The sequence below is a fragment of the Propithecus coquereli genome, unplaced genomic scaffold (genome assembly GCF_000956105.1).
Source record: "Propithecus coquereli isolate 6110/MARCELLA unplaced genomic scaffold, Pcoq_1.0 Scaffold9, whole genome shotgun sequence".
Classification (NCBI taxonomy): Eukaryota; Metazoa; Chordata; class Mammalia; order Primates; family Indriidae; genus Propithecus; species Propithecus coquereli.
Genome location: NW_012155284.1, coordinates 8,554,083 through 8,567,975, shown reverse-complemented (window position 1 = coordinate 8,567,975; position 13,893 = coordinate 8,554,083). Strand labels below are relative to the sequence as shown.

The 13,893-nt window shown below is 39.6% G+C and overlaps 1 protein-coding gene across 1 annotated transcript in view; it reads left to right on the top strand.

Annotated features, from left to right (window-relative positions):
- ARHGEF28 (Rho guanine nucleotide exchange factor (GEF) 28) overlaps nucleotides 1–13,893 on the top strand; it is a 310,356-nt gene that overhangs the window by 134,566 nt on the left and 161,897 nt on the right. Inside the window, exons 6-7 of the mRNA XM_012664526.1 lie at nucleotides 2,229–2,409; nucleotides 5,977–6,046. Coding sequence (XP_012519980.1) covers nucleotides 2,229–2,409; nucleotides 5,977–6,046 — 251 coding nt within the window. The remainder of the gene's footprint in view (nucleotides 1–2,228; nucleotides 2,410–5,976; nucleotides 6,047–13,893) is intronic.

Below are 13,893 nucleotides of genomic sequence, written 5' to 3'. Positions count from 1 at the left end.
TAGGAAAAAAGTCTCAAAAGGCTCCACAGGGGGCAATAATGAAAAAAAATCAGAGGAATCACTAGTCCCTACTTATGGTTCAGGTTTCAGCTTAAATGTCACTTCCTCAGAAAGGCCTTCTGTGTTATTCTCTTTTGTGATTATGATTAATTCATAATGTTAAGTATGATTAATTCACAATATTAATAATTTTATAATTATATATGTGATCATGTGTTTCATATATATCTTCCTACTAAATCATTTGAGGGCTGGGACTCTTTCTGTTTTACTCACTGCAATATTTCTAGTACATTATCTAGCAAATAATATTCATTGAAAGAACATAAATTTTTGTTGAATCAATGAATAACAGACAAATGCTATGGTACTATTTAGCCAATGTGATGGTCATTTGGGTCTAGTGAAATAACATAAAAGAAAGAATTTGTAAACTATAAAGTTCCTTATGTTGATGATGGTATTGATGCTTCCAATAAATAATGAGCGCAGATATGTCACTTAAAATAGTTCAGATATGTAATTCTTCTTAACTGAAGAAAGGAAGATTCATATATAATAATTTTCTTGACTGAACATGTAAAAAACTTAAGTAGGAAAGCACATTGAAGATTACAAAGTGCTACATAAACTTTAAATATTGTTAGAGTATTATTACACAGCATGTCTTCTGGGCTGGTTTTTCTTATTTGGCTCATGGAACTCAATGTAATTCATTTATGGTTATGTGGCTCGTAAGTGGATGTTAGAGTAGAAATCAGAGGTTTCTGTTTATTTTTTTTCTCATTTGGTCAAATGAGCATCAACCCCGAGGGATAAGCCCATTCAAAGGCAATTGTACTCTTCTTTGGTTTAACATGACCTGACTTTCTTGGCCAAAAAGGGCAAGGCAAGAATGCTTCCTTTAACTCAGTGTGGGTAAGTTCAGTGTTCCACTGAGGTCCTGGAGGCTGAGTTCTTCCTCTGTTGATAACTTTGTATTTTTTTTTTACTGTGTCCAAGACCAAAAGATATTATGTGTTTTAAAAGTTTACATGTCTGATAAATCCATTCTTGGATGGGATTAGAATTAGACTGTATGATAAATTCTGACCAAATGATGGAGCTTCCATATTATAAATTAATAACAACAACCTTATTGCTCAGGCTCAGACCATTTACCCTACTGGCATGGGGAATTGTTTTCTGGAAGATTCTGGAGTCCTTGCCAGTAATTTGTGTCAGGAGTTTGGGAGATTCCTGAAATCTTAGAGTACAACTGCTCTTTATGGATCTCTTTTTGCCACTCCATATGATGGAGACAACATGTATTTCATTGGAAATATAATTTTGTAAAGCAAACATTCATTAACAAAATGATGGCATATTAGGAGGGGGAAGAGGCATAGAGCTAGTTCTGTGAAGGGAGAAATCTGGGAACAATCCATTGGGATGTGATAACGTTCTGAGGTGGTCTGTAATCTGGAAGCATTCATATTTTCCCCCTGAGGCTGTTTTGCTGTTGCTATTACATGACCTTATAAGCCATCCAGAATATTATGATACTAACCATGAAGCCTGCATATAGCTTATAAATATGCAATTGTTCTTAGCCAAGACAGAACAGACAATAAGCTTATATTCAAGAATTTAGTTTGGGAGTATTGTTCCTTTGTTTACAAGTGTATCCAAAAATATACTCATTAATGCATTTTTGATCAAGTACATGATCAAATTTATGTGTATATTAATCTGCATGAGAAAGTGATTTACAACAGTGGTACCAGCGTGTTATGAATATCTCACTTGTTTGTAACATCCAAACCTCATCATGCTCCCTAGGGATCATATCTGTTTTCCACTGTAATCACCTAATAAAATGTTGGCTGCCAGCTGATTTGTTCTACTACATATGGCCCAATTAAAGTGAGAGGCATCTTTTCAGATTAAAGGGAGAATGAAATATTGAGGTAAAGTACTATGTTTAAAAGACAGTACTGTTTTGTTATTTATATAAACCTTTATAGTATTTGCCAATGGCTTTTCAATAGATATATTTTCTAGGTGGAAAAAGGAAGATGGCTTTATAAGTATCTGTTTACATAATCTTGTGTATTTATTGCACGTAGGTGACTTTTAAGGATCGTTTTGCTAGTTGGATTTCTAATGTCAGGGGTGGAGTGGGTATTGGAATCTTGGGCTTGGTGTCTTCGAAGCTTGTGCGTGGGGTTTGATTTGTGGTGTTTCAGTTTTCAGGGCAGGCGGTCCCCAGGCTTCTCCCGAGTGCAGCTCAATGAAGAAGCCTCCCTGCATTATGTTCACTCATCAGAAACGCTGACCTTAACCCTTAACCACACAGCCGAGCATCTGTTGGAGGCAGATATTAAACTCTTCCGGAAATACTTTTGGGATCGAGCCTTTCTTGTCAAGGTTTGTGCCCAGTTATTCTGGTATACGATTGATGCACACTCCTTGAGAGAGTGCAGGCATCAATTCATTGTCATGGGAACAGTGTTTTTCGGGGGTAGCACTTTTTTTTTAAATGAATCCTTGGGGGATATGAAATTAGAAACTGTGTTAGATCAGTAGAATGAAGATGATTATATATTTTGACAGTAGAAAAATAGCAGTTTGTATAATATTTGTTTCCTTTCTGAGCCAGCCCTATACATGTTTGGGTTTTAATATTTTAATATTAGATATTTTCTCTTAATTTGTTGATTATATTATAATTATTATCTAAAGCAGTTGCCTTTAGAGCTATCTCACACATATAATATCTACTCCTGGGCTTTCTTATGGCTTAGATGTAGTTAAGAATTTGTCCCAGCATACAGATTCTTTTTGAATGTGGACAGGTAAAAACCTATTTCTCTTCCAAAGAGGTTTTCCCCCTCCCATCATGGCCCAAACCCCAGCTTTGAGTGAGTGCTATCATAGCATGCCCATCTTGGGGTTTAAAATGTTTCACTTTCATTATTATTATTATTTTTGTAGACTCTGAAAGAATATAAAGAATATTTATATATTTTAGTTATTATTAAGAAAAGTGTTAGTTTGAGTAAGGGGGCTCGAGTCAATCTAGTTGGCAGTGCTCAGGGGTTTGAAGGACCCACTAACCAGATCCTGCGGTCTCCTGTGTTCTCCAATGACAAGGCACAGGTTTCATGACTATATAGCTTTATAGGGTAAAAAGTCAGCTTAGAAAACTGATACAGTCATTTATCACAGTTTTGGCTTTTGTACAGTGTTTGCTTCATATAATTAAACTAAATTTTAGCCAAAAACATTATATATCAAATAAAGATGATTATTGGCTTACTCCATTTAAGTTTTATTTAAACAATTGAAACATGCTCTTCGGAGTATGATCTTCCTCTCTTTGTTGAGTTTTAGGGAATTTGGTGTATCATTTTCTGACACACAGTATTATGTACCATATATACCGAATAAGGGTTTTGCTTAAGGGTCAAACCTTCAGCCATCACTGGCTTCTCACCAAAGCACCGAGTGGCGGTTATTCCGGCCGGGTAGATGCTTGGCTTTGATGCGCAGTGGCTCTCAGGATGCGCTCTGTTCCTTTCCTGTCCTCAGAAGAGACACTCATATAGCAGCATGGCACTTGGTGACTACCCTCCTGAAAAGAAGAGAACAAAGTCTATGCACAGCAAAAATTATTGAACATTTGCTTCATTATAAATTCCTTCAACTTCTCAGGCTGAATTCATGATTTGTTACACGTTTGAGTAATGCTGGTGACCTTGGGGAAAGATTTATGAGGACTAAATCTGGAAGCCACAGTCACTTATTGTAGTGGACTTTACAGTAAGAAAGACCAAATGGAGATGGCTCTCCAGTTTCTCTGAGATTTTCATTTTATGAAGAACACGTGGTGAAAGAATCAGTTGAGATGGAATGGCCTTTTGTTCCAAGTTTCCACAGCCCCTCTTTCCTTCCTTCCTCAAGGCGTGTGGCCGGCAGTGAGCAGGGAGACTGGGAAGGAAGGGCTGAGAGGTTCTTTATGACGTCCAAAGTCATTCATTCTCACTTGCCTGACAAAATGATTCTATAGTTTTCTTGAATTTGAAATTTTTTCTGGTAACATCTTACTTGGTTAGGTATTATTTTAAATCTAAGCAGGTGGTAATTATTTTATGGATTGTCATACTAACGCTTTACAACTTTGGATAATAAATGTTATAAGATTATATGTAGATTTTGTGTAGAAAGTATTCATGCTATATTGAATCTTGTCTAAAAGTCCATTTTTATATGATAGCGATAGACAGTGGCTTTGATCTGAGAGTCTGTGGGCCTCACTGAACCACAGCCCATACACAGCCTTCTCCAAACAGATACCTTTAATCTCAGGGTTTGAGTATTGCTCGGTTATCTGCAGCCCTCTAGAACAACGACCACAAAACCTTGCTGCAGAAACCTGAGTTTGCTTTAACCAGACATAAGAGCTTTTCAGGTGATCCTGTTCCGAAGCCGTCCTTGTTCAGAGTTGTCACGATTTCAGGTTTTCACACTATATTAGAGTTGACAATGGCAGCATGACAATGTATAAAAGATATTAAATGTTAAAATAGAAGCTGGCACTAAATATCCAAACTGTAAAGACAGATATTAGGAAATTAAATAATAGGCAAAATCTTAGCTGTATCTTTTAATCATTTTTTAGTTATATCCTCATAATGAAGCTTTTCTGGTTAATCAGAACGCTGACAATTTTGTTCTAGAACTTGGCTAAAATTAATAAGGCAACTAGGAAATGTAAGTTTTTTAAGTTGCAGCCAAAATTACTCATAAAAATAAAATTAAGTTTTAATACATCTTATTACAAAAGAAAATAGTATTTCCTTATTTCAAGTTTTGTTGTGATCAGAGACCAGCATTGCCTGATGCCCTGTTCTCACATAGGCTTGGCAACTCCCCTCGCTGACAGACAAGAGCCTTGAGGTTAAGGCTACCCCAGGTAGACACATGGGGCAGGTGGCTGTCTTAGGCCTTGAGCCTGTATGGTTAGCCCTCTTCTAACCCCAGGTGCTTATGCAGCCCTCTCCTCGCTGCCTCCCCACATAGACCTGCTCCTTCCATGGTGTGCCCTGGAAGAGAGAACTTGGAGGTAGGGCTGGGGAGTTAGCAGCCTGTGGAGAGTGGGTGACTGGGCACTTATTGATCCCTGCCCCCTTATGGTTTAGTAAATTGTGTATATTTTCCTGTTCTTTTTGCCCTGGACTCAGAATGTTGTTCTGAAATAGTTGAGGAGCAAGGCACTCAATGTGCTGGGCTTACTGACGTGCCCAGTGGGATTCAGGGTCCCTCTCAGTCGTGTGGTTGCCCGCCCAAGTATACTGATGATTTATCGTGGAATGTGCGCTGACTCAATCTTGGGCTGGTTTACTATTTGGCACATCAACACAAAATTCTGTGTTTCTTCACATTTTCCCTGGCTTTGGGGAATCCATCTGAAAAGAAAATCAGTCCCCAGAGGTTAGCTTTTCTCTAAGTCCTTTGGAAGACTCACCAACTTAGTTTCAGCCAAGGACAGCCTGAACCAGCATGTGCCCATTTGCAGCTCAAGATCATCCTGGATCCTCCCTGGGATCGTGGTCCCACCCTGTCCCCTGGTCCTTTGAGATCCCTGTGTCTCGGGGTGGGTGGCGGTTGCTCCAGGTGAGCAGATGCATAAATCAGCAGCCCTTCTTTCTGGTTCATGCATCACATTGCTGAGGACCTTCTGGTTGTTGTGACCCACAGAAGCAGTAAAGGATTAGTAGAGGGACGGTTTTGACCCCTGCCCTGGGATTTCTCCTGATTTTTCTCGCCGTCAGCCGGGAGTGCTGGCTGTCTGTTCTTCCAGCAGCTTTCACCCACCCCTTTCTTTCCTGACTTCCCCAGCTCTGAGATTCTTGATTGTGATTTTCATCTCTTTATTGCATATTTGAAACCTTAAATGGTTTTCAGTGAATTTTTTTTTCTGTTGTTTCACAGGCCCTTGAGCAAGAAGCCAGGCCGGAGGAAAGAACTACTGTGCCGTCTGGTGCTGCAGAAACTGAAGAAGGTACGTGCTCCTTCCCCACTTAGGGAGCCGGAAAGTGCTCAGGTTCTGTCGACGTGTGCGGTGGAGCCGGAACCAAGGAGCTCAGGGGCAAGATCGGGGTGGTGGTGGGATTCAACAAAGCCCTGGTCCTCTGAGCATGGAGTGAAGTGTACTGTTTGTTTCAACTTTTTATTCAGCTAGCATTTACCGAGTGCTGTCTGCCAGGCGCTGGCCCGGGTGCTCTCACATTTCTGATCTCCAGCGCACTCTCCTGACACTCAGAGATTGTTCTCCTCATTCCAGAGTTCAGTTTGTCCGTTCATTCCATCCTTCAAACATTTGTTCTTTAGCTTGTTCAGCCTTTGTGGAGCTCCTACTCTGTGCTGGGCCAGGATGCTTTGGGAATCGTGTCATCAGGGTTGGGGATCATCACTGGTGCTTAGAGGTGAGGGGCTGGGGATGCTAGATGCTCTTCAGGGTACAGAACAGCCCTGCACAACTCAAGAGTTGTCCTGTACAGCTGTTCACAGTGCTGATGGTGATTCAGAGACTGAATGTACGATTCTACTCATGGTAGGAGTTCTTCAAGGAGATATGTTTTTTTATAAAACAGTGCCCCACTATAGGCACACCGTCACACATGGACTCAGTCTGGTGCCACACTTGTACACAACACCCATCTTATTTGCAGGAACATCGCCATTCCTCATTCTCTCATGCTTGGCAGTTCATCTGGGCACACAATCCTTACTTCTAGTCAGGTTATTTCCCCTTTCTCATATACAAATAAGTTTGGTCTGTTAGTAAGTCCTAGTGATAAATAGGAATTTTTACTCAAGGAAGCATTCTTACCTCTGTTTTCACATATTCCTGTACTTCTTGTCTGGAGTGGATTCTGATTTTGTGTTTTACAAATCCAGTGCCTGCAAAAATCTGATATCATCACTGTGTCTTGCAGGGTAGTCAGGGCAAAGGTTTTATGTCTTGAAATTCATATTATCTTATTATTAGTTTTCATTTGCTTCATATTTTAGCTAGGATATTATTTTGATTTTCATTTTTTGAAATTATATATAGAGATAAGGTTTCATGTATGGGGGGTAGAGTCATGTTATCTATTAACTTAATTTCAGAAGAGTGAAGGGAGCATTGTGACATGTCTGTTAATGTCAAGGGACATTGGCCTGGTAGGGCTAAGAACCACCATGCTAGATGCTGGGGTTAGAGAGGAAAAATAGGACAAAATCCTTGTTTCTAAGCCACCAGTGTTAACAACTGATTAATACCTTTGATTCTGCTTTTAATTGGCACACAGAGTAGCTGGCTTCCAGGTATGTGTCAGGTACTGTGACCATAAACTCTTTACCCCCATGTTTGTTAAAAAGTAGTCTTGGAGAAGGGATATTTCTGGTGAGTAGCTGGAAGTCTGTGTGGCCTGTCCACACTGCATCTGTTCCTGGGTGAAACCTGATCTGCTGAGTTTCCTCCACAAACTACACCACGCTGGGCCCCGTGGAGTTGGGCTGTGTTGAGGGGGCTACAGTTTACCCCGCCTGCCCAAGAAGGTGGTGGGTTACTTCACACTTTCCCCTTGAAGACCTGGAGGAGAAACCTCTTTCTGGTCTTGTGTCGGGAATGCCGAGTCCTGAGCACTTTATTCGCTTTCACTGCGGTAACTGTAACTGATCAGGTTTCTTACTTCTAGTTGGGTGATAAAAAACTTGGTGCTAAGTTTCTGGGCTGCTGATTGCAAATGCCTGGGGCTCGGCTGACTGCATTTTTATATTACCTTTATTTCTTACATAAGCCTCTACCCTTTTTCTTTTTTAAAATCAAATTCTGATGTTTAAAATCACCTTGAACATTTTTTCCTCTCTCATACTCTACCTTCAAACTAATTTAAAACAGAATGAAGTCTAAATGAGTGCTTAAATTCCAAGTTCTTGTCCTTAAGGGGCTTATAGTTTGGGGTTGGGGCAGAAAAGCAAGCTCTCACAGCACATATGATAAGCTCTGCAGGAGTCATTTGAAAATAGCCCTGTGTATTAGCATGCTGCAGAATGTGGCAGTGGAGTGGTCAGGGAGAACTTCCTGGAAGAGGTGAGGCTGGAGCTGTGATCTCCTGGAGGGAAGGGAATTCTAGACAGTAGAAATACATGCAGTACAGAGCCCTCAACCAGATGATGCATTGGGGGAAACGCAGGTCATTCTGCAGTCTTGGAAAATGTGGGTGTGTATGTGTGTGTGCGTGTGTGTGTGTCTGTTGGTAGTGATGCCAGGAGCATAGGCTTGAGAGGTAGGCAGATTGGCAGGGCTGTACGTGAGCCAAGTTGCTGGAACTCTACCCTGATAGCTTTGGGAGCTGCTTAAAATAAATCAGATTAGATTATTGTTTTAGAAAGGTCACTCTGGTGGGAGTATGGAGAATGGATTGGAGGGGCCAAGTGGAAGAGAGGGAACCAGCCAGGGGGCTGCCGAGAGCAGCGCAGAGGAGGGTCTGCACCACAGTAGTGTAATGAGATGGGCGGTGGGGCAGGTGAGTACTGTCCTGAACGTGTGGGTTCTGACTGGGTGTCAGCCGTGAGGGAGAAGGACATTCCTCCATTCCCGGGGTGTGTCCCTGGGTGGGATAGGCCACACAGGAAGTAGGATTGTGATGAAATACGTTTTCAGTTTTAGACAGGTTGAGTTTGATGGGGCCGTAGGGCAGCCAAGTTAATATACCTGGCTGCCTATTGGACTGAAGTCTCTTAATCAATAAATAAAAGAATTTGGATGGAATCCTAAGCCCTCTAACTCCAAATAATGTATGTATTTTATAGACCTTCTAGACAATGCTTTTGTATTTGTCTACCCCTGAAGGAATATTAGAAACCTATACACATTCTACCAAAGGGCAATATTCAACTAAAGTGAAAATACTCAATTAATTTTTGTCCATTCTTGAGCCTAGAGGAGACTCAATTGGAAGAACAAAACATTTTGAGCCGTGAGAGCTTCCTCTTAAAAGCAACAAGAACAACAACAAAAAAAACTAAAGTAAACTTTGAGATCTACTAGAAGTTTCTTAATAGATCATGCTTTTCTGTTCTTTCTGGGACAAGAGTAGAGGGGAAACTCTAAGCTTATATTTGTGGCTGTCATTAATTAAAAGACTATATTTAATAACTTTAGCCTAGAAGTTAACTTTGCTGTCTTTGTGAGTGTGATAAATGGTCTTCTTATTGCCTATGAACCAATTATGTTTCTATGGTTTCATGATTATAATCATATTCCCAGAATAATGGGAAGTTATTCCAAATAAATTAAATTACCAAAAGGCATCTTGTTTTTAATATGTATAGATTAATAACCTAATTATTAGTATTTATTAATCCACAAACTGGTTCTATTTTTTCCCTTGCCTTCTTGTCCTTATTTGATCTCTCTGTGCCAGAATTTCCTAAAAAGCATTGTATAGAACACCAATCTTGGAAGATGTTTTGAAAACTATGGATTCTTTGGCCAAATAAATAGAAAATGCTGTACAGTAGCTCCGCACTTATCCCCAGGGTATATGTTCCAAGACCTCCAGTAGATGCCTGAAACCCCAGATGGTACCTAACCCTGTATATACTATGTTTTTTCCTATATGTACTTACTTATGATAAAGTTTAATTTATGAACTAGGCACAGTAAGAGATTAACAACAATAGCTAATAATAAAGTTGAACAATTATAACAATATGCCAGCATCATTATTTTTGTGCTTTGGGGCCATTATTAAGTAAAATAAGGGTTATTTGAACACAAGCACTGCCATGCCACGACAGGCGACCTGATAACTGAGTGCTACTAAGTGACTAACAAGCAGGCAGCGTAGACAGCGTGAAGACGATGGACAAAGGGATGACTCACTTTCTGGGTGGGATGTCATGAGATTTCCTCACACTACTCAGAATGGCACATAATTTAAAATGTATGAATTGTTAATTTCTGGAATTTTCTTTTTAATATATTTGGACCACAGTTGACCACAGGTAACTGAAACTGTAGAACATGAAATTGTGGATAAGGGGGGACTACCATATATGAAACCTCCACATTGGAGATTCAGAATGCAGTTAATGTTTTGTAGGTTCTAATAAGTCAAGAAACCCGTGTAATCTTGTGTAAGCTAGCAGCGCCCTAATGTAACTGATCACAGAACAATCCCTTTTCACAGTTCTCAACATCCCATGGAAGTGATTTGTGGAAGGTATGTTTGAAAATGTTGCTCTTCCTCAACTCTACTGAGCCACCCCAACCCCCTGGACATTATTTCTGCCGTTTTCACTATCCCTGGAGTTCTCATCCTCCATTAGTACAATAATGCTCACCCTGGGGAGGGGAAAGGGGAGTACATTTCAAACCACTCATGGTCATCTTGAGTATTCCAGGTCATCTGTGCCTCCCCCAACATCCCACTTCAATCTTGATATCGTTTGGAGGACTGTTGCCTGTCCAGAGTCTGTTGGGCCATAAACAAACTGAGAACCACTATAATACCATTTGCCACCGTGTGAATCCATGTTCTTTTTTATTCTTTTGTAGTTAAAAAAAAAACCCTCTGTGTGGTTTGCTAACTTAACTGTCTCAAGTTTTGTGTCACTAGTTTGTTACTTTGTTGGGTTCTCTCCATAAATTATCTTCCACATCTTCATTAACAAGGAAATGTGGAGTTGGGATTGGAACATAAGTTCTATTTACAAAGGAGAGAGGGCAAAATCATTCCCTTTAGGACGGAGGCAGCAGCTCTCAGGCTCGGAGGGGCTTCCCCCATGTGTTCCTGTGTGGAAGGCAGGAGAGGCCACAGGTCAAAACACAAGGCCCAGGCTGGGCAGGTGGACATGAATCCTGTAGGCTCATTTACTTATCCATTCAGTAAATATGTATTGAGTGCCCACTTTACACCAGACACTGTTCTCAGCACTGGTAATATAGCAGTAACCAAAAAAAAAAAAAAAAGTCAAAAAGAAAAAGCCCAGACCTCAAGGAGTTTAACTTCATTTAAGTTCACTTAGGCATTTGTTAGTGCCCACTATGTGCCAGGCACTGTTCTAGGCACTGGGTGTGCAGCTGCAAACTGAATGAAGTCTGTATACCCATGGAGCACACAGACCCGTGGTCATGTGGAGTGATATTTCTGGGAATCAGGAATCAATTTCCCCCATTTCATGTATGAGGAAGCAGCAGCATAGAAATATTATGTAACTCACTTGACGTGACACAACTTGCCCAGGCTGTCAGAACTCGGGCAAAGAGTCAACTGTCTTCCCCAGCACACTATAGAATCCCAACTACCCCTGTATAACAGAGGAGCTGTCTATTTAATATTTAGTGTTTGGACTGACAATCTAGGGTTCTCTCCAGCATTTGTGTGATGAAAAAAGTGCAAACATTGGAACTATTGCCTTGAAATGAACTTTATTCCAAATGGTTAATCTGTCTCAAGTCTTTATGACTGAGAGATTTGTGACCTGCATGCACAGACATGTCTTGACACATGCCAGCAACAAGCAGAGACAGCTGAAAACAGCTCTGCCATGAACTGGCTTTGAAGCACCGTGCAGGTTACTGGGCTGTATTTGCTTTTGTGGAAAATGGCTGTGTAGGGGTGAAGGGGAGGGTGTCATTTAATAGTTCATAGTAAAACTTAAATGAGAAAATACAGATAAAGCACCTTACCTGGTGTCTAACATCGTGAATGCTTAGCAAATGATGTCAATTATGACTGCAAGTTATATAACACATGCCAATAGTGGATTTAATGGTAAAGATACATGTTTTGAGATACCAGGAAATAACCATTTCTGTCATAGTGACTAGAGGTGAGCAGATTATTTTCCTTAAACATTCTGTAGACGAGGGTATAGCACTTCCCTCTGTGCTTTGGGTTTGTGAAATTGTAGAGGGAATTGTATGGTGGATTTTCCCTCTTTGAATATCTCCTGTGAGTTATTATTGGGAAAACAGAGCTTTTATCCACATAAAGTTTTGTTTCCAAAAGTTTTCATTCTATTTATTTATTTTCCAAATGAGTGTCCTCATTCAGGGATTTTTCATTTTAAATACTCTAACTTAAGGGCTTTTTAGGAGAACCGTTGCGTGTGGTTCAAATATCTTGTCAAGATATAGACCTTTAAAGCCAGCACAGGTGGGAACTGAGGTGTTGGGGAGTTAGCACAGCAGTTAGGAAGGCTGTTCTGCAGGGTGATTACTCAGTTGGAGACACAACTCTATCTTAACCCTTAGCGTGGAATATCCATCCGAGGACTTTATAAACATCATTCTCCTAGAAGTAGGGTATTTTGGCATTTTCAACCCGATTAAAAATCACGCACAGAGCATGTACCTCTCAGCCATAGGAAGTGAGTTGTAATTGTTTCTTTCATTTTACAGAGCACTTCTGTATTTCCTTTAGAGACTGACTTTGCCAATTTTCTTCCTTCTCCTTTTCATAGAAAAGAACAACTTTCTTCATTAAACTTGGTAAACTTTCATGTTTATCAAGGATAAACATAGGATATCAAGCTGATATGATGCTCATTCTGTAAATAATAATAATAATATATTTTCTCATACATAAATGAAAATTCTCCTCCTCACTTCCTAGTTAATCACAGAGTTAAGGAATCATAGTTTGAGCTGGAGAGAACTTTAGAGATCATCTGGTCAAACCCACTACATGTTTGAGGTCATGACTCAGAGGTTCCTCAGAGCTCACCTAGATACAACACATTTGGCTCACATTGGATATGGACGTGTTGTTTTAGCTGGGTCAAATTAGCAGGCTAGGGAGGAAAGACAAGTATTAAACTTAACTAAGGATTCTAATAGAGTTGAAATGAGCTTAACTTGAAAATATAGCTAAAGAATTAGTTTCTTTCTTGAATGAAGTAGAATCTAAGTTTGAAGTTTTAAGGACATAAAAGTAGTCCTAAGATAAAATTAAATTTTGTTTATATCTTTGAAATGTAACTTACTTCATTCTATCTAAACGATTGAATTAGGAAAATTATGACCTGACTTCAATTTGAAATACAGTTGACCCTTGAGCAACATGGGGGTTAGGCTACTGATCCCCATGCAGTCGACAATCAGTGTATGACTTCTGACTCCCCCAAAACTTAGCTACTGATAGCCTACTGTTGACCTTACTGATAACATAAACAGTTGATTAACACATATTTTGTATTTATACACTTTTTGTGTGTTATATGTTTTATAGACTGTAGTCTTACAATAAAGTTAGCTAGAGAAAGGAAAATGTTAAGAAAATCATAAGGAAGAGAAAATATATTTATCATTCATTAAGTGGAAGTAGATCATCATAAAGGTCTCATCCTTGTTGTCATCTTTACAGTGAGTAGTAGTAGGAGGAGGAGGTGTTGGTCTTGTTGTCTCAGGGGTAGTCGTTCATCTGTGAGTTTTTTCAAATTGTCACAAATCTCCAAAAAATTTTTTGATATAGTTATTGAACATAATCCCTGTATAAGTGGGCCTACACAGTTCAAAGCTGTGTTGTTCAAGGGTCAAATGTATAATGATTTAGAGTTTCTGTGCAATTGATAAGTGCAAGCAAATTTTTGGGTTGAGGATATATTTTTTCTTTATTTTTGAGATTCTGTGGTAGGGGGTGGTGATGATGGTATACAGGAGATGTAAAAATCTATATTATAAAAATACAATAAACATAATGTTATCATATGACTCTACAATTACACTCCTAGGTATATACTTAAGAGAAATGAAAACATACATCTACACAAAAACTTGTACATGAATGAATGTTCATTGCAGCATTATTCATAATAGGCGAAATGTGGACACAACTCAAAGGTCCATCA